We start from the raw sequence: 22004 nt of genomic DNA on the forward strand, positions 1-22004 counted from the left end.
TCATTTGTAAAGGGGAACAACTCTAGAACGGTAAAAGTGACGCCACCGAAATTCAAAGATGATCTGTGTTTTGTGGTAATAATAATTGTGCATAAGATTCATAACATTTGGTTGAAGCAAACTAAAGTTAGAGAACAGAAAAAAAAAATTCAGAAATTTTATTTTTATATAGGGGCATAACTCATGAAAAGTAAAAGTGACACGCCACCCAATTTCAAACTTGATCTATGTTTTGTGGTAATAAGCATTGTATATAAGTGTTATAACATTTGTTTGATGAAAAGTAGAGTTTAAGAACTGAAACCAATTTTGGGGACGTACGCGACGGACGGACGGGACGGACAAGGGTAACACTTAATGACCCCTTCGCCTAGCGGCAGGGGCATAAAAATGCTGATCATCCGATGAATCTGGTCTCACTCTTTATAAAATGCATGCGAAGCCGATTGTTTTCTATCTATTATTATTTTTTTTTTATAAAAAGACAACTTTACCAAACATTAGTGCATAACTTTATATTTTTATAGCGCCTCAGACGCACCAAATTGATAAAGTATATTTTTTATTTACTACACAGAAAATTAAATAAATATATATGTATGTATATGTTGTGTACAAATTATCATTTTGTATTTTGACTTTGTACAAAATTGTAATTTGTACAAAAAGTGCTTGTACAAATTACAATTTGTACACAATTTGACTAAAATTCACTTATAACTTAATTATTACAATAATTTTAAGTATGGATTTTGTTTTAAAATACCAATGATACACGATATAGAGTTTGTATTCAATGAACACAAACTAAATCTTATTTACAAAAAACAAAAAAAATACCAAGATGGAGACAGGAAATGTACATGCATGTCAGTTAATTCTGCTAACAGCATAGAAATTGGCCCAAGTGACAATTCTGATAGAAAAAAAAAAAATTGGTTCCACCGACAATTCTGATAGTATAATAGAAATTAGCCCAGTGACAATTCTGATAGTATAATAGAAAATTGCCCGAGTGACAATCAGGATGACACTGACGTTGAAACACCTTGATCATACGTGTCAGGAAGCGTGCTCTATCTGGCAAACTGATCCAACCCGAATATCTAAACAAGAAAAGGAAACGTTTATCATCAGGGGCCTGTTTATAGAAACTGTCCTAAGATCTGTCCTAAGAATTTTTTGGGACTGAAATTAGGGTAAGTAAGGACCAATTTACGACATGTCTCAGCATGCACATCGAAGCTATCTTAGGATTACGTTTTATATAAGAATTGAACAAACTAATTGTAAATAGTTAAAATTAAATATATAATTGGTAAAGTCATTATATGCTTTGGGTTAGCTGATTTTGACGTGTCATGGTTTCATACTTAAAAGTTCAAAGGCAAATCTTGTGCATCTTTCATATAAATACGGAGTCATCAACTATGTTATTACTGCCAAAAAAAAAAAATATGAGCAAGAGAGGAAATCCGCATTTTACCGATGCAGAACTACAGACTCTTCTGAACGAAGTGGAAAAGAGTAAAACTCTGCATTTTAGTAAACTATCAAATGTTGCAACTAATGGTACTGAAAAGAGAGATAGGGATTCAATATGCATTAAAGTAAATGAAACCAACACAGGCCATATTTATTAATAAAATAACCATCCTAAATATATCCTAAAGTTAGGACCATCTTAAGACCATCTTAAGACACCTAAATTAGTATCCTAAAGTTAGGACAATTCCTAGGATTATCCTAAGTTGCGACATGTTTGATAAACCCAGTAAGGACTAAGATATGTCTCAAGTTGGTCTTAGGACACGTCCTAATCCTAAGACTGCTTCGATAAACAGGCCCCAGAACTTGCTGTGGGGGATAATGTCATTATACCAATTCCTCAGTATGATCGTGCCCCAATTGATAGTCGAAATATCGTAGGTCTATTGGAACAGTTGTAGGAATTTTAGCATGATATTGGTCGAGAAATCAAATTGAAGCTGTTAAAGACACAATTTTTTCGCAGCTTACAGTTATAAAGCTTTCAGAAACTGGTGGTCGGGGGTTTATTTCATGTAAATGTAAAAGGGGAGCAGCACATGTTAATGTAAAAAGCAAAAGATATTGTGCAATTCTCGATGCCATAATTCACTCACATGCTCAAACAAATGATACAGAACTATTTTTTGTATTTTGTAAATAAGGTTAATTGTGTGGTCATTGAATAAAAAAAATATAATGTGTATCAATGTTTTTTTATAACAAAATCAATACTATTAATTATTGTACAAGTTATAAGTGAATTTTAGTAAAATTTTGTACAAATTTTAATTTGTACAAGCACTTTTTGTACAAATTACAATTTGTACAAAGTCAAAATACAAATTATAATTTGTACAATTTTTTTGTACACATTATAATTTGTACAAAATGATAACTTGTACACAACATATATACTAATTAGTATGCTAAAAATCACATTATTTCGAACCATTGATCAAGCAGTTTTAATAAATTCGTAACAGAGGCTTTCATATGGGGTTAGTAGGCGGGGCTTATTTCAATACACGATAAGTAGTGGTGTTACGTCTCTTTATAAAAACAAGAGTGCACATGCTGAAATGTCTCGCCTGCTTTACTGACCTGATTGTATGTTGATAGTCCTAAATATAAAGCTTTACTACAAGTATCACATAAACTTAACATGATCCAAGAAAATGAGGTCAAGGTTAGATAAGCCAAACCGGAAATACATGTACAGTCCTTACAATCATTCCATACACCAAATATAGCTGACCTATTACTTATAGTTTCTTAGAAAAGAACTTAACCTGGAAAACTTAACATTGACCAATGAACCATGAAAATGAGATCAAGGCCAGGTAAACAATGCCATACAGACAAGTACACCTTACAACCAATCGGTGCATTAAATATAGTTGAAATATATTGCTTATAGCATTTTAAGAAACAAACTTAACCATGAAAATTTAACATTGACCCATGAACCATGAAAATAAGGTTAAGGTCAAATGATACCTGCCAGACAGACATATACACCTTACAATTTTTTCATACACCTAATATAGTTGACCTATTGCTTAGAGTTTAAGAAAAACAGATCAAAACAAAAAAAATTAACACTGAGCAATGAACCGTGAAAATGAGGTCAAGGTCAAATAAAACAAACCAGACTGACATTTACATCGCAAAATATTTCCATACACTAAAAATAGTTGACCTATTGCATATAGTATTAGAAAAAAAGACAAAAACACAAAAACTTAACTTTAACCACTGAACCATGAAAATGAGGTCAATGTTAGATGACACCTGCCAGTGAGACATGTACACCTTACAATCATTCCATACACCAAATATAATAGACTTATTGCTTAGAGTATCCGAGATATGGACATGATTACAAAAATTTAACCTTGTTCACTGATCCATGAAAATGAGGTCAAGGTCAAATGATACCTGCCAGACAGAAATATACACCTTACAATTTTTTCATACACCATATATAGTTGACCTATTGCTTAGAGTAAAAGAAAAACAGACCAAAACATAAAAACTTAACACTGAGCAATGAACCGTGAAAATGAGGTCAAGGTCAAATAAAACAAACCAGACTGACATTAACATCGTAAAATATTTCCATACACCAAATATAGTTGACCTATTGCATATAGTATTAGAAAAAAAGACAAAAACACAAAAACTTAACTTTAACCACTGAACCATGAAAATGAGGTCAAGGTTAGATGACACCTACCAGTGTGACATGTACACATTACAATCATTCCATACACCAAATATAATAGACTTATTGCTTATAGTATCCGAGATATGGACATGATTACGAAAACTTAACCTTGTTCACTGATCCATGAAATGAGGTCGAGGTCAGATGAAAACTATCTAACAGGCACAAGGACCTTGCAATGTACGCACATACTAAATATAGTAAGCATATTACTCATAATAAGAGAGAAATTAACATTACAAAAAATCTGAACTTTTTTTTAAAGTAGTCGCTGAACCATGAAAATGAAGTCAAGGACAATTGACATACTTCATAACATAAGGCATCTATATACAAAGTATGAAGCATCCAGCTCTTCCACCTTCTAAAATATAAAGCTTTTAAGTAGTTAGTTAACGCCGCAGCCGCCGGATCACTATCCCTATGTCGAGCTTTCTGCAACAGAAGTTGCAGGCTCGACAACAACACGGTGTTGAGGGAAAATCTGAAAGATTTCAACAGACGAAGAAATTCATGATAAACGAGTGAGATAAATTCATAAAACACATTTAAAGCTAACTAGTTGTTATTGTTGGCATTTGTTTTTGTATAGACCAATGGAAGTAGGTTCTTAATGCTAAGTATTGAAGACTTACTTAATCCCTTTGATAGGCCACTAGTCTAAATACCACATGTTAAAATAATCGGTAAGAGAAATTCATCACACAGTATGCTAGTGACCTAATACGATGTCATGGGGTCAGTAAATTCCATATATATCGTATTAGGTCACTAGCACACTATTTAACTAATAATATTAATAATACTTTAGAAAGGAAACATTGGAAATATGAACGCTGCATAAAGTGTAAACTTACTCATCTACAATTTGTAGTGCTGGTGGATCTACAATCAATTGTTTTTCAAAATCACCAAGACTTTGTGTTGCCTTCTCACTTAGTACTTTTGTGATTGACATTACTCCGAGAAGTTCAGCTCGGTTAGCAATAGACTTCAAGATCGTTTCAATCACTACTGGATTCTAAAATATAAGATTTATAAACACAAGGTATTTTCGAAGCTTAATATATACTTGCTGTTATTTGTTCCATGTATGTTTGTTGTATGGTCGAGGGATGTTATTTGTTCTTCTTTTATCTGTTTTTATGATTATCACCTACTTTGTCCATCTCTAATTTTCTATTTTTACACTGTTCTTCATACATAAGATGTCATGTGAACTAAATTCACCTAAGACATATCCTATCATGCAACTTATATATAATTTACTTGATTTAAGTTGTATTCATTGGACGTTCATGAGACATGTCTTAGGATATACAACAAAGCATTCTTTTCGAAATTTTAGGTTTTCAATGCATTTTAACTTCGTTATTTATGAAGCCTTCAAAACGTGTTCATTAGATCCCCATTTTTGAGTCTTATGTAGACGAAGATGTGTCCGGCCTTCTAAATTGTAAGGCTAGTCTGGTATCTTTGATAAAATTACTTGTTTCAACCACTAGGTCGATAACACTGCTGTTAAATGTTTGTCCCTACTGGTGTTGGCATGAAATATCAATTAGTGAAATTATGTTTTTTAACCTCAGACATAGATGACTTAAGCTGGATTAAGCACAAAGTTTTTGAAACTATGGTATTAAATAACTCTAACACTTAATTCAAAATGTTTTTATTCGAGGGCACTGGTGAATCTTATGAAGATGAAGCACATATATGACGTCCCGAATTATAAGCTTGATATATATGTTGCCTTATATAAATAAGATGCCAGTTACGAACATTCTTATTCGATCTCATGTTATCAAATGAATATATTCAGAGAGGAATACATTGTAGAAAACTATACATGAGGGGATGGAAAAATATATTTGCATCATTTATATTCTTCCTTAACATAAGCTGAGACAAGAATACCTATACGAAATATAATTATACACCTGTTGATATATAAATAGTGAATGTATATAACTGGAGAATAATTATAAAAGGTTATAATCGTTATGTTAATAATGTGTATGCAAGATTCGATCTTAGATCCGCTTGATTTATTTACCTGTTCATAAGAATGAATTGAGGCAACACAAGTTGGCCCAAAAAATTTTTTTTTTTTTTCAGAAACAGAAATTAAAGCTGGTTGTTGAAGGCAACAAACAGAGGAGTGTCATACAGCAAGCGTTCGAATATGTCAACGAAATATACTGAAATAAATTTGGAAAGTACATGTACAAAAATAAACCTCACCTTTATGAGTAAAATCAAAAGAAATTGCCACAGAGTAAACGGAAGACAAGAAATTTTAAGACAGTCGAGACGTGATCCAGTTGATCCTTCATTGAAACTGTCATGTGGATATGCCGCCCTCTGGATGATATTTCTTACAAATGAATGAATTTAAACGGATCTTGCTTTGTATCGTATCTAATTTAAGGATTCAACTTTAATTAAATTACAATGCCTAACAAAATTGTTATCCAAGCTCGAGACTATAACACACATATAGGAAAATAACCAATCGAACAACTAAATAAAAGCATGAAACCGATCCCGGGCTTTATATAACTAAAGAAGTTTACTAATCCATGAATATTCATAAGTATATTTATGCATTAATGACTTCTTTTATTAAAAGTTGCACCAAACATACGTCCATTAGAGGATCTAAAGAAGAAACACCTGATACATTTATAGTATGTCTTATATAAATACAGATAGAAAAAGGTTTGAAACAAGCAAAAAACATTCCAAATCAGGTAGTTCATAAAACTTACTATTACTGTTAACATTTGTGTGTTAATATAAAGATATATGTGTCATTTTTTTTTGCCACTGAATCAAGTTCTAGGTACCGTATAGAATTCGCTGTGTTCAAAGTGCTGAAGACTTTCTCTAGTCAGGCTATATCAAATATGTGTTTTTCGTTTCTGTTCGTTGCTGTTTGTCTTTGTTTGTATACACGTTTTTTCCGGAGTTTGGTGTTACTGTTTATGTGATATGTTGTACTGTGCAGTAACATTGTCGATTGTTGTTTTCCCTTTTTATGTAAAGGTGAATGAAATGTCTCTTTTTCTTCAATTATGCTAATTTCTCTTAGTTTTAATAGATTGTTGTCCCGTGTTAAGTAATTTAATATTAGATTTTTTATAATTTTGTTATACAAGAAAGCCGGACATTTATTACCTTATCTTTAGGCGGAACTCCGTGCATAATAAACGGGAATCTAAATGGAGCTCCATATTCGTCATATTGTTGGAAATTGGCTGCAGCATGAGCAACACTACATGTATAAATAATGGCTGTCAATGTCACCACTAGCTGGTCAGTTGTTTCAAATTGGCCATTATTTGGAACACCCTGCAATTTGTAATACACTATGTTATTTTTTTTTTATACAATCTGCTTTTCCCAATGAGTGGTAACTAAACCAAATGAAAAAGTCTTTAGACAATATACTGCCATTTGAATTTAGTGTATAGACCTTTGCGTTATACGCATAGAAGGCAACAATTAAATATCTTAGACTTAAAATCATTTTAACTGAGTTAATATTACTGCTGATTACTAACTAAATTGTAAGTCTTCAAAGATATATCTACCATGTAGTAATACGTTTTAACATTTATGATAATGTATTGCAAACATTTTTTTATATTAATTCTTCGTTGAATAATTTTGTATGCAGTCACTGATACCATAGATGATTCTGGTTACTATATTTTTTTATGGTCCGATAGCTCTCAACTCATGTTTAAAACTTTTTTCCCAAACTGTTTCTTTGCGAGTTTCTAATGAAGCGAAATCCAGAAAATATACAACAAACACAGAGATAGATTAAATTTCGTACAGTCTAGATGACTTTTTTTAAATGCACAAAGAGAAAAAAAATTATCGTCAGATTCGAAAATATGTTATGCTTAATTATTTGACTCACAGATATGTATCAACTTAACGACCAGTGGCAACAATTTTCAAAATATTAAGAACTATATAATATATAAAATACAATACTTTAAAGTGGGAATTACAAACCAAAATTCCTACACCACCATCATCTCTTGACTTTACAATTTCTGCGCCCCAGTTTTGTATTTCATAGTCAGCCTTCAGTGAACCTTGTACGGCTAAAACACAGACAAATGGGCGTAATACCTATTGATATTAACTTTTAGTATTACATTTAAAATTAAAGCAGTTTCAGTTCATGTAGGCTGCACTTCTGTGTTGAAATAAATTATCATTGATATGGTAATGTTAATAAATTAATTGTTCACAAACCTTTGAATTGCTGGAGATACTAAGAATTTTCCTCCCTAGGAATAGATTACCTCGGCTGTATTTGGCGAAACCTTTCGAATTTTTTTCCCTCTCTTTTCTAAAACTTTTTACTTTATTTGGCCTCTTAACTCTTTTTATTCGAGCATCACTGATGAATCTTATGCAGACAAAATGCGCGTTTGACGTACAGATATATAAGCTTGGTATCTTTGATCAGTTTGTTTGTACATCAGAACAAACATTGGTGAAAAATACAAACAATTAAAGTAACAACAGAAATGATGTTGAGTATCAATGAATATTGCCTAAAAAATTGTATTATTGGCCATTGCTGATGACTGGACCAATTTACATTGTTATTGTTGCGTTTTTGTTATCAACAAACATGAATTATCATTTAGGAAAGAGATATTAATTGTTGCAAGAAATTAATGCTGTAAGAAAGAGGGTATGGAACTCAATCATCAAAGACACATTGACGAAAGAGACAATCATGCATTTATGAAGGACAAACTGATGACATTCAAGTATGAAAGACACACTATAATAGTTCGTGATGCCAGACACACACTGTTGCTAATGTTGGATTGGTTTATAGACATGTTATAATTGAAGTGCAAAAATTAAAATCTTTTTCATAGTTTTCCCAAAAAAATCATTTCATATTCTTAACAGTAGAACTTAAAAAGAATTTCAAAGGACTTACTGTAGTAATGAGCTACATATTTCTGAACGTATGTTTTGATTGCATCATAAAGGAGAAGCCCATCCTCCCTCATATGATAGGCGCCTTTTAAAACAGACTCTTCCAAAACCTAAAAATAAAGCACTTGTGTATTACGCATTAATTTCATATAATGTCAAAAACAAAATATTTCGTGATGAGTAAATAAACACTTAACAGACGCCTGCCGATGATATGTCCGTGAAAATTATTGTTTCAGCGCCGAATAAATAAAGGCAACAGTAGTATACCGCTGTTCAAAATTCATAAATCCATTGAGAAAAAAAAACAACAAATCAGGGTTACAAACTAAAACTGAGGGAAAAACAACAAATATAAGAGGAAAACAACGACACAACAGAAACTCAACTCTAAAATGCAACACACACAGAAACGAACTATAATATAACAATGTCCATTTTCCTGACTTGGTACAGGACATTTTTAGAAAAAAATGGTGGGTTGAACCTGGTTTTGTGGCTAGCCAAACCTCCCGCTTTTATGGCAATGTTAAATATAACATTAAAATGACAATATTACATGACAGGAATACAATACAAATAAATGGGAGAATAAACAGGACAGAGACACCCACAAATAATAGCTATCAAAAGGTATCAGGCTTATTATTTAATTCGCCAGACGCGCGTTTCGTCTACATAAGACCCATCAGTGACGCTCAGATCAAAAAAGTTCGAAGGCCAAAACAAGTACAAAGTTGAACAGCATTGCGGACCGAAAGTTGTGCCAAATACGGCTAAGGTTATATGCCTGGGATAAGAAAATCCTTAGTATATAAAATAATTCATACTGTCCATAAAATTTACGGCGTGTCATTTTTAATCTGTCCTCCTCATAACTTTGTTGGAGCTGTTTCTGCGTTAGGAGCACACTCCTTAATATGAAGTCCGTATAGTGTGAACATGCACGAGCATAACGTATCAACTGAGGTATGTAAACACCATACGAAGGGGCAGCGGGTATGTTTCTGCTGAGAAATGGGAAATTGATAATTGGGAAATTGAAATCGTCCCGTTTATCATAGATTTTCGTGTGAAGTCGTCCATCTGTGTCAATATTGAGGAAAAGATCAAGGTATGAAACAGTCCTTCTAGTATCAGTAGTATCCATAATTTCAAGTTCACTGGGATATATGAGATGCAAGTATTGGCTGAAATATGAGTTATTCAATGATAGGACATCATCAACATATCTGAAAGTAAAATTAAAGAATTTCGCAAGGTGCTTTTTCTTTTTGTCTTTTAGAAGGTTCTGAATGAATTCTGCTTCATACTGAAATGGCTGTTCATTAGTATTTTTTGTGTTTACCTTATGGATTTGATAATTAAAAAAAAATCTATTCTTTTCAGCATCATAACAAACACTTATGAGTATTAAAGTTGATGGCTTAGCAGTTAATGAATCCCATTTCATGCACACTATTTGTACTTTTACTAGCAAATATTTCAACTATCCTCTAGTAATAATCCACACGTTTGTAAACTAAGCAATGCCATTTATACACACTACTCTGTAAAAATAGTACAGACATTTAAGACCAGCGCTAAGGCTTGCATCTCCTTTGTATCTTTTTTTAAAACTTGGAGTTAATGTTCGTCAGGTTTTTCATACGAAACGTATATTTCTCGATTCGTCCGATATGTATGCATTTGCAGTGAGATCTCATATTCTTAAATTATTTTCAACACTAAAAAGTTTTCGTAACAAGTATATGCTTACACTATTTGGGTCAAACGTTCCCCGACTTTCAATAAACATGTAGGTAACTGCGTTTGTACGTTGACCCCACTTGACGAAATTTATTTAAGAAATGATAATTAACACAAAGGCTTTAAATAATGAAATATTCTTATGGCAAAATTCATTGTCCAAGAATGAAAAAAGCTTACTGCTTACTAATGATACCCCTGCGATAAGTATGAGTACCCTTAGATCTGTTCCGTGTGTTTTTTTCCTTTTGTTAGGGTTTTGTGTGTGCTTAGTGCTGATCTGGTGAGTCAAGCCTTTTCTTACTGGTGTTTATAGTTTGTTCTTATGTTGTGCTGTTACACCACTGTCCCATGTTAGGAAAAGGAATAAGCGCACAAAAAACATGTTTAAGCCTGATAAGTTCTTTATGTCCCTTTTCAGAGTCAGGAACCTGTATTTCAGTTGTTATTGTGTGTTGATGTCTACCGTATGTGTATTTCGTTTGTTGTTTCAGAATAATTTCTCATTATAATAGTTTCCCAATTTGTCATGTCTGAGACTTTCATAGCTATTTGTACACAATGTAATTTGAAGGCCTACAGTGTCATTAAGCTGTTGAACTGGTAACGTACAAATGTGCACCGAAAAGCTACGCCATCAACATTCTGAAGCTTTTAGTGATATAATAATTAAATAATAACGTTTAAGTCATCATGAAACCAAAATACAAGAAAAATTTTTGTTGGTAAGACAATTCTTACATATCAATAAATCCGTATATTTATGCATAAGTACATTAGTGAAATTTCATAATGATTTTTTACAATTACACTAGCACTAAAAACTTCAATTCTACGAGGAAAAAGGAATGTAAGAACTAAAAAGTGTCATATTTACTCAAGTTCCAAAATAGCTAATATATTGTTACTACCTCAGTTTTGAAAACAAATTCAGATTTTGTAACCAAACAAAATAAAAAACCAAATCATAATGCACATTTTTTAATAATCTATCAAAAATTATCAATTTGTAACCTTTTCGCATTGTATCCCCTTCATTTTATATTCGTTTTGTTTGATTTTTATAAGAAATGGCAAAAACAATTATACCTCGGCGCACCTTAATGGAACAACTGTGTTACAGATAACCACATACTTATATGTTCCATTTTTTGTAAACACAATTCCATCATTCGTGGCTTATTACCTAATGCGATCACCAAGTATGGGTAAGACGAAGGGAGAAACTTCTATAGCAGGAATAGGTTCACGTTGAGACCATATGAATTAACTCCATATTTAATAGGATTTGTATTGCTTTATTCTGACTGTGTAGTGTTCGTAGACAGTTGCTTATCTTTGCGCTGTTTTCTTTTATTTTAGTGTTATATGTCTTTTTTGTCCTAAGATTTTAATTTTCCCTTCCTACGTTTATCCTTCAAAATAATATTATCTATTTGAACGAACCCCTCTGCTCTTTAAATTTTCTGGTAAAGTTCCATTCAAATCCAATCTCCAGAAATCCATGCTAAAGTTGTAAAGTGGAAAAGTAATATAATTTATTCCTTAATATGTACAAAGTAGGCCCAATCTAGACACAATGAACCAAATAAGTTAAACATGTTAAATAGAATATACATATAGCTTAATTAACAAAATGCAAGCATTTTAAGAGACTTCTAATATAAATAAGAAGATGTGGTATGAGTGCCAATGAGACAACTATCCATCCAAGTCAAAATGTGAAAAAAGTAAACAATTATAGGTCAAAGTACAGCCTTCAACACGGAGCCTTGGCTCATACCAAACAGAAAGCTATAAAGGGCCCCAAAAAGACTAGTGTAAAACAATTCAAATAGGAAAACCAACGGTCTAATCTATATAAAAAACGAGAAACATTTATGAACTACACCAACAAATGACAACCACTGAAAAACAGGCTCCTGACTTAGGACAGGTGCATAAAAATGCATAGATAGCATAGATAGATGAATCTTTCTTTTATATATCAAATTTAAAAAAATACCTTTTTTGTTGTATTTGAAATTAATAAAATATCTTTACAAGCAGAACAAACACTTTCATTCGTCATTTTTCTTTAAAAGGGTTTTCCAGACATCAGAGGAAATTCTAAATGTTCTCACCTCTTTCTCATTAAGTGGAAGGCAGCATTAATTCCACCATTTGAAGTTTTGTCAAAGAAACCTCCTGGGTTAACCAGAGTACCTAGACCACGGCTGAAAAATATAAAGCTTTTGGAAGTAATATTTCCGTACCGTATTGAAAGAAGTTATTTGAGCATTCGCTTTATCAGGACGCTTTTCACCACAAAAAAATAGTCTTCTTTATGAAAAGTCTTTATGGTTTTCGTGTACGTAAGTAATCTTAAACTACAAGAGGAGTAGTAAGTAATATTTCAATACACTGAATCCAGGTAAACTGTTTATATTTCAATACACTGAATACAGGTAACCTGTTTATATTTCAATACACTGAATCCAGGTAACCTGTTTATATTTCAATTCAAACTACTACACTGTAATACGTGTTTACGCTTTTGTCTGGGAAAATGTGAGCTACATACTTCATTTGAAAATCAAATAATGATATACATACAAATCTATAGCAATTAGATAGATAAAGTGAGGATTAAGTAATCTTAGGATTGGATGCGATGGTGAAAGGTTCCGCTTTGTCGCAACACATATTCCTTCCATCATGAAATGTGTAAAATCTGAAAAGAAAAAAAACAGTAATCATTTTATGCTTTTTTTTTAAGTTTTGAGGTTCTCAGTCATTTGTATAAGAATTCAATTCATTTTTTTATCCCACTGATAGAGATTTAAAATTGTATTGGTTATATAGCTTTTATTGTCAGTTGTTATAACGTTGCAAGGAAGACAAGTGAGTAAACAATAGCTTAACTGTTTCGTCGTATAAAAGGGTAAAAGCTCAAGTAGGAATTATAATAAAATCAATGCAATCTCAAATCAATTAGCGTTATGATGAAATGTTTTAGAAAAGTAAAGCACTTTTATGATAACACAGAGCATGCTTAAAAGGTCAAATATAAAAACAATTTTTATGTTTGATTTGCCATAGGAAAAGAAGGGGACGTCGGTTGAACTTGCCAGAGTAAACAACTGAAACTTAATGTTTATTTATCTATTTCCGCATAGTTTTTAACATTTTCTTTACAAAATTATGAAATGATTATATATATTAAATGAACCAATATGCCTTATATATATATATACATTTTTATATCATAGTTAAATGTGCTAAAGCATTTTAACCTTTATTAACAGCGCTCTAGCCAGGATATATCATGCCTTATGTACAACATCTTACTAAAGTGGGCCTTTAACGGTTTCGGTCTGTGTTTTGAGTTTCTTTTGGCCATATAGCTAATAACTATAAAAATAAGAAGATTTGTTAGGATTGCTAGTGATACAACTCTCCACCGGAGACCAAATGACGTAGAAGTAAGACACTATATGTCAACGTACGGCCTTCAACTATGAGCAAAAACAGCAAGCTATAAAAGATCCCGAAATGATAAATGTAAAACAATTCAAACTAGAAAAATAACGGCCTGATTTATGTTCAAAACAATAAAGAAAAAACAAATATGATATACAACAGCATATTACAACCACTGAATGACAGGCTGCTGACTTGAGACAGGCAGATACAGAATCTGGCGGGGTTAACCATGATTACGGGCGCCAAACCCTCCACTAACCTGGGACAGTGGTGTAACGGAACACACAACATAAGAACAAACTATAAAAATCAGTTGAAAAGAGCTTAACTCATTAAATCGTTACAAAGCGCAATAATCAACTATCAAAAACACAAAGGACACAAAGAAAAAATCTGAGAGTACTCGCAGTTACTAAAAGCTAGTTCAAAGCCAATAAAAACTAATACTACTAGGGATTGTTTAACAACCCCTTCACTACCCATGAGGGTCTCGCACGTTGGTAATAACAAATAATAATAAAAAAATCATGTACTAGTATCTAAGACTAAAAAATCAATCAGCAGATATCCAACATACAATGGATTAGGTGCAATTACGTCAAAAACAGTCAGACAAAAACATGACCTTGTGAAATGCCAAAATATTTTTATCGACAGAATGTAGGACTTTTAATGTTCATAGGTGTATAGCAATAATATTTAGATAGATGGTAAATTATTGATAACAAACACAATATCTATACCGATAAAAAACAATATTCAAAGATATCATTTTACAGTGTAAAATTTTTAACCTTTTAGAATAAGTTTTTTTAAAGGATCGATAAATTTACCCGGATCGTTTCTATTTCTAGGCTCGATTTACAGCATCTCCGTGAACATTAGGATGTGCTATCCCGTTTGTAATAAGTTTTCTACAGGTACAGCCAAACTTCCAAACCAAATATTTGTATCTATGATAGAATTTAGTAAAGGTTTGTAAAGCATGTATACATCCATGACTATTCACACGATTGTTGTAAATATGTGGCACCAGTCGTTTTGTACCATGTATTTTTACACTTTTATTACGAACACAAAGAGTAAGACGTTGAAGCCATGTTGGATGTGCCAGGATATCATACCCTTTATACATTTTTTACATGAATTTTGTGGCATAAGACCTAAGCTTATGAAAAAATAAATTGAGAATGTGTCCATGGGACATAGATGATGCCCCCGCTTGCATATAACATTATAAAGGGACACTATTCAAGAACGGTAAAGTCACGCAACCTAAATTCAAACTTGATCTTTGTTTTATGGTGATAAGCATTGTGTATAAGTTTCATAACATTTGGTTGAGGCAAAGTAAAGTTAGAGAACGGGAAATAATGTTGTGACGTATTAACGTACGTACGTACGTACGTACGGTCGGACAAGGGTAAACATTTATGGAGGGGCATACAAATCCTTCCTTATGTACAATATTGTATAATTTTTTCAAAGAATGAGAGGTTGGTATATATTGCAGCAGGTCTATTGTAAAATAGTTTACTACGTACTCAAATGAGTAAGACCTTGATGGTATGTAGCATCAGCTAGACTGTACCACATCTTTGCCAACATCCACGTGTACACTGGATCGGATGGTAGGAAGACCTGTTATATAAAAAGAATATATCAAAGTCCAGACATTTTTTTAAAATGATAGATTATACCGGTATCGTGTATTGGAACTACTATCATTATTATTACAAGACATTTTTAAAGCGCATTATATAAGAATACAATTACTCTTAGCGCTTTACATGTTAAAAATCATACACAAATTTGTACACACACAAAACTGCAAAGTAAAAATACATTTAAAAGCATTCAAAATCAAATCAGATATAAAAATGCAAGACTCTAAAAACTTCACCAAATTGGATAGAAAAAATGGATTAAAAAAAATATCAATTAATTAGTAAAAGTCTCAAAAATTATTATCTGAACTGAATAATATAAATAGACTTAGAATTTGAATAACCATAGACTTATACTATATATGCTGTCGGGATGTTGGTATATGTACAAACATTTTGAAAAAAAAAAGAAATCAACACTTTATAAATTTCATGCGTCCGAAGCGCTTTTCTGGATTTACCTTCATCAGGAACGCTCAAATCCGAATATTTGAAAGTTCACAAATGGAAAATTGAAGTCATGTTTGTTATAAAGTTTATCATACAAAATACAGTAAGAAGGGAGCATATAGCATAATAATAAACTTTTCGTTATTCTACAAAAGGACACAATCTATATAGAGTAACATGAAGCAGAGAAAGGATAACAATGTGGAAATGTGGAAAGTAATAACACTTCATTAATAGTTGGCTGTACATTTTAAACCATTCAAATACAAAATATGCGATGACGAAGCCAAGAATTAAAATAACAATGCTTCGCCTTTCTTCATGCTAATTTGCTTTAGTTGAGCAATAAGTAAGCTTTCCAAGTGTGAAGCCACGAATATGTGTCATGATATACAGTGAGAGGAAGCGATATTAAAAAATTAGGTGTAATCATACTGGTTTTGTGCACTGAAATTCTTACAGTCATTGTTTCCTGCACATGCACACAATTGCTTACAGTAAGGTTGCTCCCGTATTACCCTACAAAAGTAGTGGTACTCCAGATAGTGGAAGGAAGAATAAAAAAGAAGAATATGTAAATAAATCAATCAACTTACTGGATTATCTGGTCCTTTTTGCTGAAATAACTGTATAGCTATCGGCATAAGATGGTTGGCATTGTTGAAATAGAACAGAGCAAACGGACAAGTTATCTAAAAGGGGTAAAAAAACAGAGTTAAATATGAAAACTATATATATAACTGTAAAATTCGTCACTTTTCATGGGCTGTTTGTTTTCATATAGTAACATGTGCTGTTTATCTAATATCTTATCTGAAAAAAAACCTCATTAAAATTTATTGACACCATAAATTATGAAAAGAGACAAACTTATTACTTCTTAATGGTAGTCGGTAATACCCAAAATACTTTATAATATAATCGTTATTGCTTGTTAAAATCTAATAAAACATAATATAATCTAAAGGAATTAAAAGAAATAAAAGATTTAAAACTGTTCTCTAAAGAACAATATAGTATAATTACTTCAAAGTGCATTGAGTATACATTTTAGATTACTGATTTTGCAGTTACATAAGTGGGACGTAGATCGATAAATGTAATAGATCTTGTTATTTTTTTCTTATCTAAACAAATGAATTAAACAATATCAATATAGCTTACAATAATGTCCTCTGTCTTTGCAGGGCATCCTTCTAAGATCGCCAAGTCAATGATGAATAGCCGTTTTTCATCTATGGCTTGTCCTAACGTCTTGCCTTCCAAAAATTGCTTTACCATTTTTTCAGTCACTCCAAACCTGTGAAGATATTAAAAATTTAAATTACACTTTCTTGAAGAAAATGATGTTGTTTAATATATGCACGTTAAAATTCACGGATATTTTTACAAACTCCAAAGTAATATTACACTTACTCGGTTATGATTCGTGTCATTCATGTTTCAATAATAATAATAATAATAATAATAATAAATTAAGTGATAAAAACGCATGTTTCTAGAAACCCCTTTAACATATACACTAAAGAGCAAACCTCTCGGAAGTTACCATATATATAAAACACTTAAAAAGTGTCCCTTGTAATACGAACTCATTGTTAGTGTATCCACCCCTTTTCAATATAAAACATTAAGAAAAAGTAAATTTCTTTTCAATATAAAGAAGATAATAAGTCTGTAATTAGCAAAAGGTCTTTCTTAATATTATTTGAATTAGTTTTGATTATCACAGTTCTAATTATCTTAAAATATGTGTAGTGATATACTTTTCTGGTAATGCTGTACACAGTGTGATGAGTGAAGAATTCAAACTGGCAAGTCTCTGTCGCCCAAAATCGGCGTCATCATTAAAATATTCTTCTGAACCCTGTAAACAGAGGACATAGTATAGATTGCTGCGGAAAATGTTAAACCTTCTTTGAAAAAAATTATTACCAATCTTTCATATTCCTGTATCCCTCTTCTCGGCTTTTCATTAAATTTCATTCTTATTCTTTTTTAGTTTAAATACATGTATACTCAACATGGACTTAGGAACTTTGACACACCAGGCTTATACCCCACGCCATAATGTTTGACACGACATTTATGTTTTTGACCAGAAATTATTCTGCCAAACTCGAAATAATATGAAACCTTTCTGACTCGTTCGCTGGGCAGCATTCATGATGAAGGTAAATGCAGAAAAACGCTTCGGACCCAACAGATTCATAAAGTCTTTTTTTCACAGATTGTGTTTTATTTTAATTCGAAGAAGAGTTGTCGTTTTCATCTGACACAAGCATGGTGGTGAAAGATTCAGTCATTAGAACTATCTAAAGAAAACACATTGTATATGTGGAGAAGGAAAATGGTTAGATAAATTTCTTCCAGCCCGAGTAGATGAGGAAGGTGTCAAGGTTGTACAGAATTAGAAAACCTCAGACGATTTTGTTTGCTATGCATAAGAAAATTGGATTGTTTTGTGTCCTGAAACGTATTTGTTTTTTTGGCTTCCCAAAATTTGGGCTTGGAGCAAACCAGACGAAGGTTAGACTCGAAATATGTGTTAAACGCACGAAAATCGTATCTTAAGTTAAAAAAAAAAAAAAAAAACGAAACGAATTAAAAAAGAAAAATAGACTGGGTATGGTGAATTGAGTTGAGATGTAAGGTGTGTATGTTTAATGTTAGAGGTTACCTGTGGGACACCAAAGACTGGCGTATACACAGTCTTGACGTCATCTGCATCCTTCCAGTTGTAACCATGGGCCATAACTAATCTCTTACTTTCATCTGCATATATTTTAGTCTTCATTCCTATGTTGAACTGTTGAAGAATTTACATGACCTTATCAGTTAATAATATCATCCAATCCATTATCTTTAAAAATTCTAAATGCAGTTCCTTTTTTTGGTTATTATTATAGTATCATTTAATATGATATAAAACAAATGATTCATTTCCAATTCTGCAACTCATGATCACCTGCAACTATCAGACCATTTATGTTCACTTTTGAATTGTTTCAGATATAAATGTGTCATGTAGGGGAAATATAATCATCTGGGGAAATTTGTGAATTTTTTTTTCTCTGAATGTCCTTCCCGTCATCTGATTTGGATATGTGTAAATATTTTTGTTTCCCATGTAAGCACGCAAATGGTCAATAAAGGTATGACTAAAACCAACAACATATCAAAACAAAAACGCCCCATAAAATACCCAAAAGAAACAAAAAGAGATTGGTCGAAAAAACTAAATTTACCAACAATACATCACAACTTTCTTCAAGGAAAAACAAATTATCTTAAACTAGCAAAATTGAGTCCATGAAAAACGGAATAAAGCATCTGATCTTGACGACAGAAGTCAACTTATTTTCTGAAAAATAATTACTACGAGTTCTTTATCAGCTGACATTGTGAATTTGGAAATAATCATATTTTCCCGCAATTTTTGGTGGTGGTCTTTTATTATATTTATAAAATCAAATACTCACTTTATAATCGAATGAAAAACGTTCATCATCTGGTAATTCTTTAACCTGCAAAATGCACCAAATATACTTTTTATTAAAGTATGGCAGACTTTTAATAATAAATCATTCTGGTTTACGTTCGGACAATGTAATAAGGAAGGATAGAAAATGTAAATGAAATGATCTTTTTTTGTTCTGAAAAAATAAACACGTTACATAGAGTATCTTTAGGAAGCACATGAAAAGGTTCTACAGAACCTAACCGAACATCATTAACATCATTACAGTTTAAAGATTTGTTTATAATCGGTAGAAAGGAACTTTAATACAAAAACCTATCCTTGTTCGTGACATATATAGATCCATGTTTTTTTCTGTAACTTTTATACAAATTTATGTTAAGCGCGTCATTTTCTGAAATAGTTGTGTTCAAAATCGAAAGTAAATAAGCCAGCCAAGCAACAGGTGAAAACCATCCAGACCCTCCCTCCTAACAATATCAAATGGTCGTCCCCCAACTAAATTGACTTGACTAGTATGTTTAATTTGTTCTCTATTTGAAATCATGTTATACGTAAAGTTGTGTCTGAGTGTTTAGTTATAAATCTTTTAGATATTACAATCTTTAAACAGTTTTATGAGTAGCAATTGAAAAGATTGTAAAATTTGACGAGGTCGAGGTGGCAGACAGATAACTATTTCTTTTTAAATTTTCAATACAAAACGACAACAAAGTTTTAGAATCGTTTATATTGCACGCACAGCTTTTGTCCCTGTTTTTTATTGTTCAGTACTTGTATTTTTCAAATTAGACAAAAGTAGCGTTAAGCAGCCAAACATTTTAACGAGTATCCAAGCTTTCTTTCTAATATCGACTGGAAATTCGCTGGGTTTAATATTATCAATCAGTTTTAGTCTTCGTTTATTAACATTTAGTCATTTGTTTTTATTTTAAACTTTTTTTAGCCTTTTAACGCATAACCGTTTCAGTGTTCTCACATTTGAAGGGCAATTATTTGACAATTAAAAAAAAAATGTTAGAGCTTTTTAACTACACAATCGCATTTTATCTTATTCATCGTTTTTATGGTAACTAACTGTACAAATGGGTTTTGTATCGCATTATTATCTTAAACAAAATAATTCAAAAACGACACGTACCTGAGCAGGTAGTCCAGGCACTTTCACTTGTAACTGATAGTCTTTCTGTATAGTCTGTAATTCAAGCATTCTCATATCTTTGAAAGGATCATCTTGTGGTAGGCATGTGTCTATGTGTTTGAAAAAGTAATGATTGTCTTCTTTGATCCACTTCATCGCAGGGAATATAGACGTGATACCAGTTGCCATGTTGGTAACCTCAATCCAATCTAAATACCAGTTGCTCAGCAAACCATTATTGTCTCGCCATAGCTCGATTCTTTGAACTTCGGGTATGTTGACATCAGAATCAACTGAATAGGTATCAATGCTGCTTCTTTCAAAATCATCTTTAAAGAAAGTATCAAGGTTGTGCTCGCTTGTCTTAGTACCTTTTCCATGCAGTATAACATATACATTGGCATCGGTCCCCGCTCCCTTTTTGTCTCCAGTTTTAACGGATATTCTATAAGACACCATATTGACAGGACCTTCAGTCTACAAGTAATTTACCTGTTGATTTTTGAAATGCATACCAAGTGTATATTGATTCGACAGACATAACAACAGAACTTTTTTTTTTTATTTTTAAAGTTTTAACGTCATGATAAAAGACGTTTAAACTTTAAAAATAACAAAATCTGTTCTGTTGTTCTATTATGTAATCTTTCGCGAATCATTGTAACTCGATCATGGAGCTGTATAATAACCTTGAACTAAAAAAAAAATGTTTTAATGAACCCTGTTAACACGCATGCTACATTGAAATCGGTTATTATGAAATCCGAAGTATATCTGGATTTATCATGGCGGCATTGAATCTAGTTTGCGGTTATAGTAGGGTGCCAAATGTCCAAAAAGTCTTCTAGTTAACGAGTTTAAGTTAACGGATAACACACGGCTGATTTTTTTGCACATAAATCAATATATTTTACAATCATGATTGTCGTCGTAAGTTCCCGTGGTCACGATTTTCTAAATTTCGTGTTTTTACAGGGTACCACCAGATACCGTATTGTACGGGGAATCTTTAACATAAAAAATAAAATTATTGCGTTCTTTGTTGGTAGTTAAAACAGTACCTATAATATAGTTTATATATTAAATATATCATATAACGAAATCGGAAAGTAATTAAGTGATTTTGATACAAGTATTTCAGCATTTAGCATTTTAGTAAGAGTAAAAATTTACTCGAAATTTACCCTATTTTCATAGAAAGCAAAATTATTACGTGTATCATCACAATATGTTTTACTCTGATTTAAGCAATAAGACAGAATGCATGTGTGTGCCAAATTGCATGCGTGAAATAAAAATCGTTTTGAAGAAATT

General features: G+C 32.0%; 1 protein-coding gene across 2 annotated transcripts in view; it reads right to left on the reverse strand.

The window, feature by feature from the left end:
• LOC127718191 (allene oxide synthase-lipoxygenase protein-like) overlaps nucleotides 1–21232 on the reverse strand; it is a 180415-nt gene extending 159183 nt beyond the window's left edge. The window contains exons 1-14 of one of the 2 annotated variants that reach the window (XM_052224173.1): nucleotides 20691–21232; nucleotides 19551–19595; nucleotides 18749–18877; nucleotides 17835–17935; nucleotides 17233–17368; nucleotides 16665–16760; nucleotides 15496–15592; nucleotides 13082–13199; nucleotides 12610–12702; nucleotides 11933–11993; nucleotides 8739–8847; nucleotides 7787–7878; nucleotides 6938–7111; nucleotides 4615–4778 (exon numbers count right to left, since the gene is read on the reverse strand). In XM_052224173.1, the coding sequence (XP_052080133.1) occupies nucleotides 4615–4778; nucleotides 6938–7111; nucleotides 7787–7878; nucleotides 8739–8847; nucleotides 11933–11993; nucleotides 12610–12702; nucleotides 13082–13199; nucleotides 15496–15592; nucleotides 16665–16760; nucleotides 17233–17368; nucleotides 17835–17935; nucleotides 18749–18877; nucleotides 19551–19595; nucleotides 20691–21149 (1874 nt within the window). In that variant the 5' untranslated portion in view covers nucleotides 21150–21232. The remainder of the gene's footprint in view (nucleotides 1–4614; nucleotides 4779–6937; nucleotides 7112–7786; nucleotides 7879–8738; nucleotides 8848–11932; nucleotides 11994–12609; nucleotides 12703–13081; nucleotides 13200–15495; nucleotides 15593–16664; nucleotides 16761–17232; nucleotides 17369–17834; nucleotides 17936–18748; nucleotides 18878–19550; nucleotides 19596–20690) is intronic. The other variant, XM_052224163.1, reaches the window with a different exon arrangement.
• Nucleotides 21233–22004: the final 772 nt, after the last annotated feature.

Source organism: Mytilus californianus, unplaced genomic scaffold (genome assembly GCF_021869535.1).
Source record: "Mytilus californianus isolate M0D057914Y unplaced genomic scaffold, xbMytCali1.0.p SCAF_1, whole genome shotgun sequence".
NCBI classification, from domain to species: domain Eukaryota; kingdom Metazoa; phylum Mollusca; class Bivalvia; order Mytilida; family Mytilidae; genus Mytilus; species Mytilus californianus.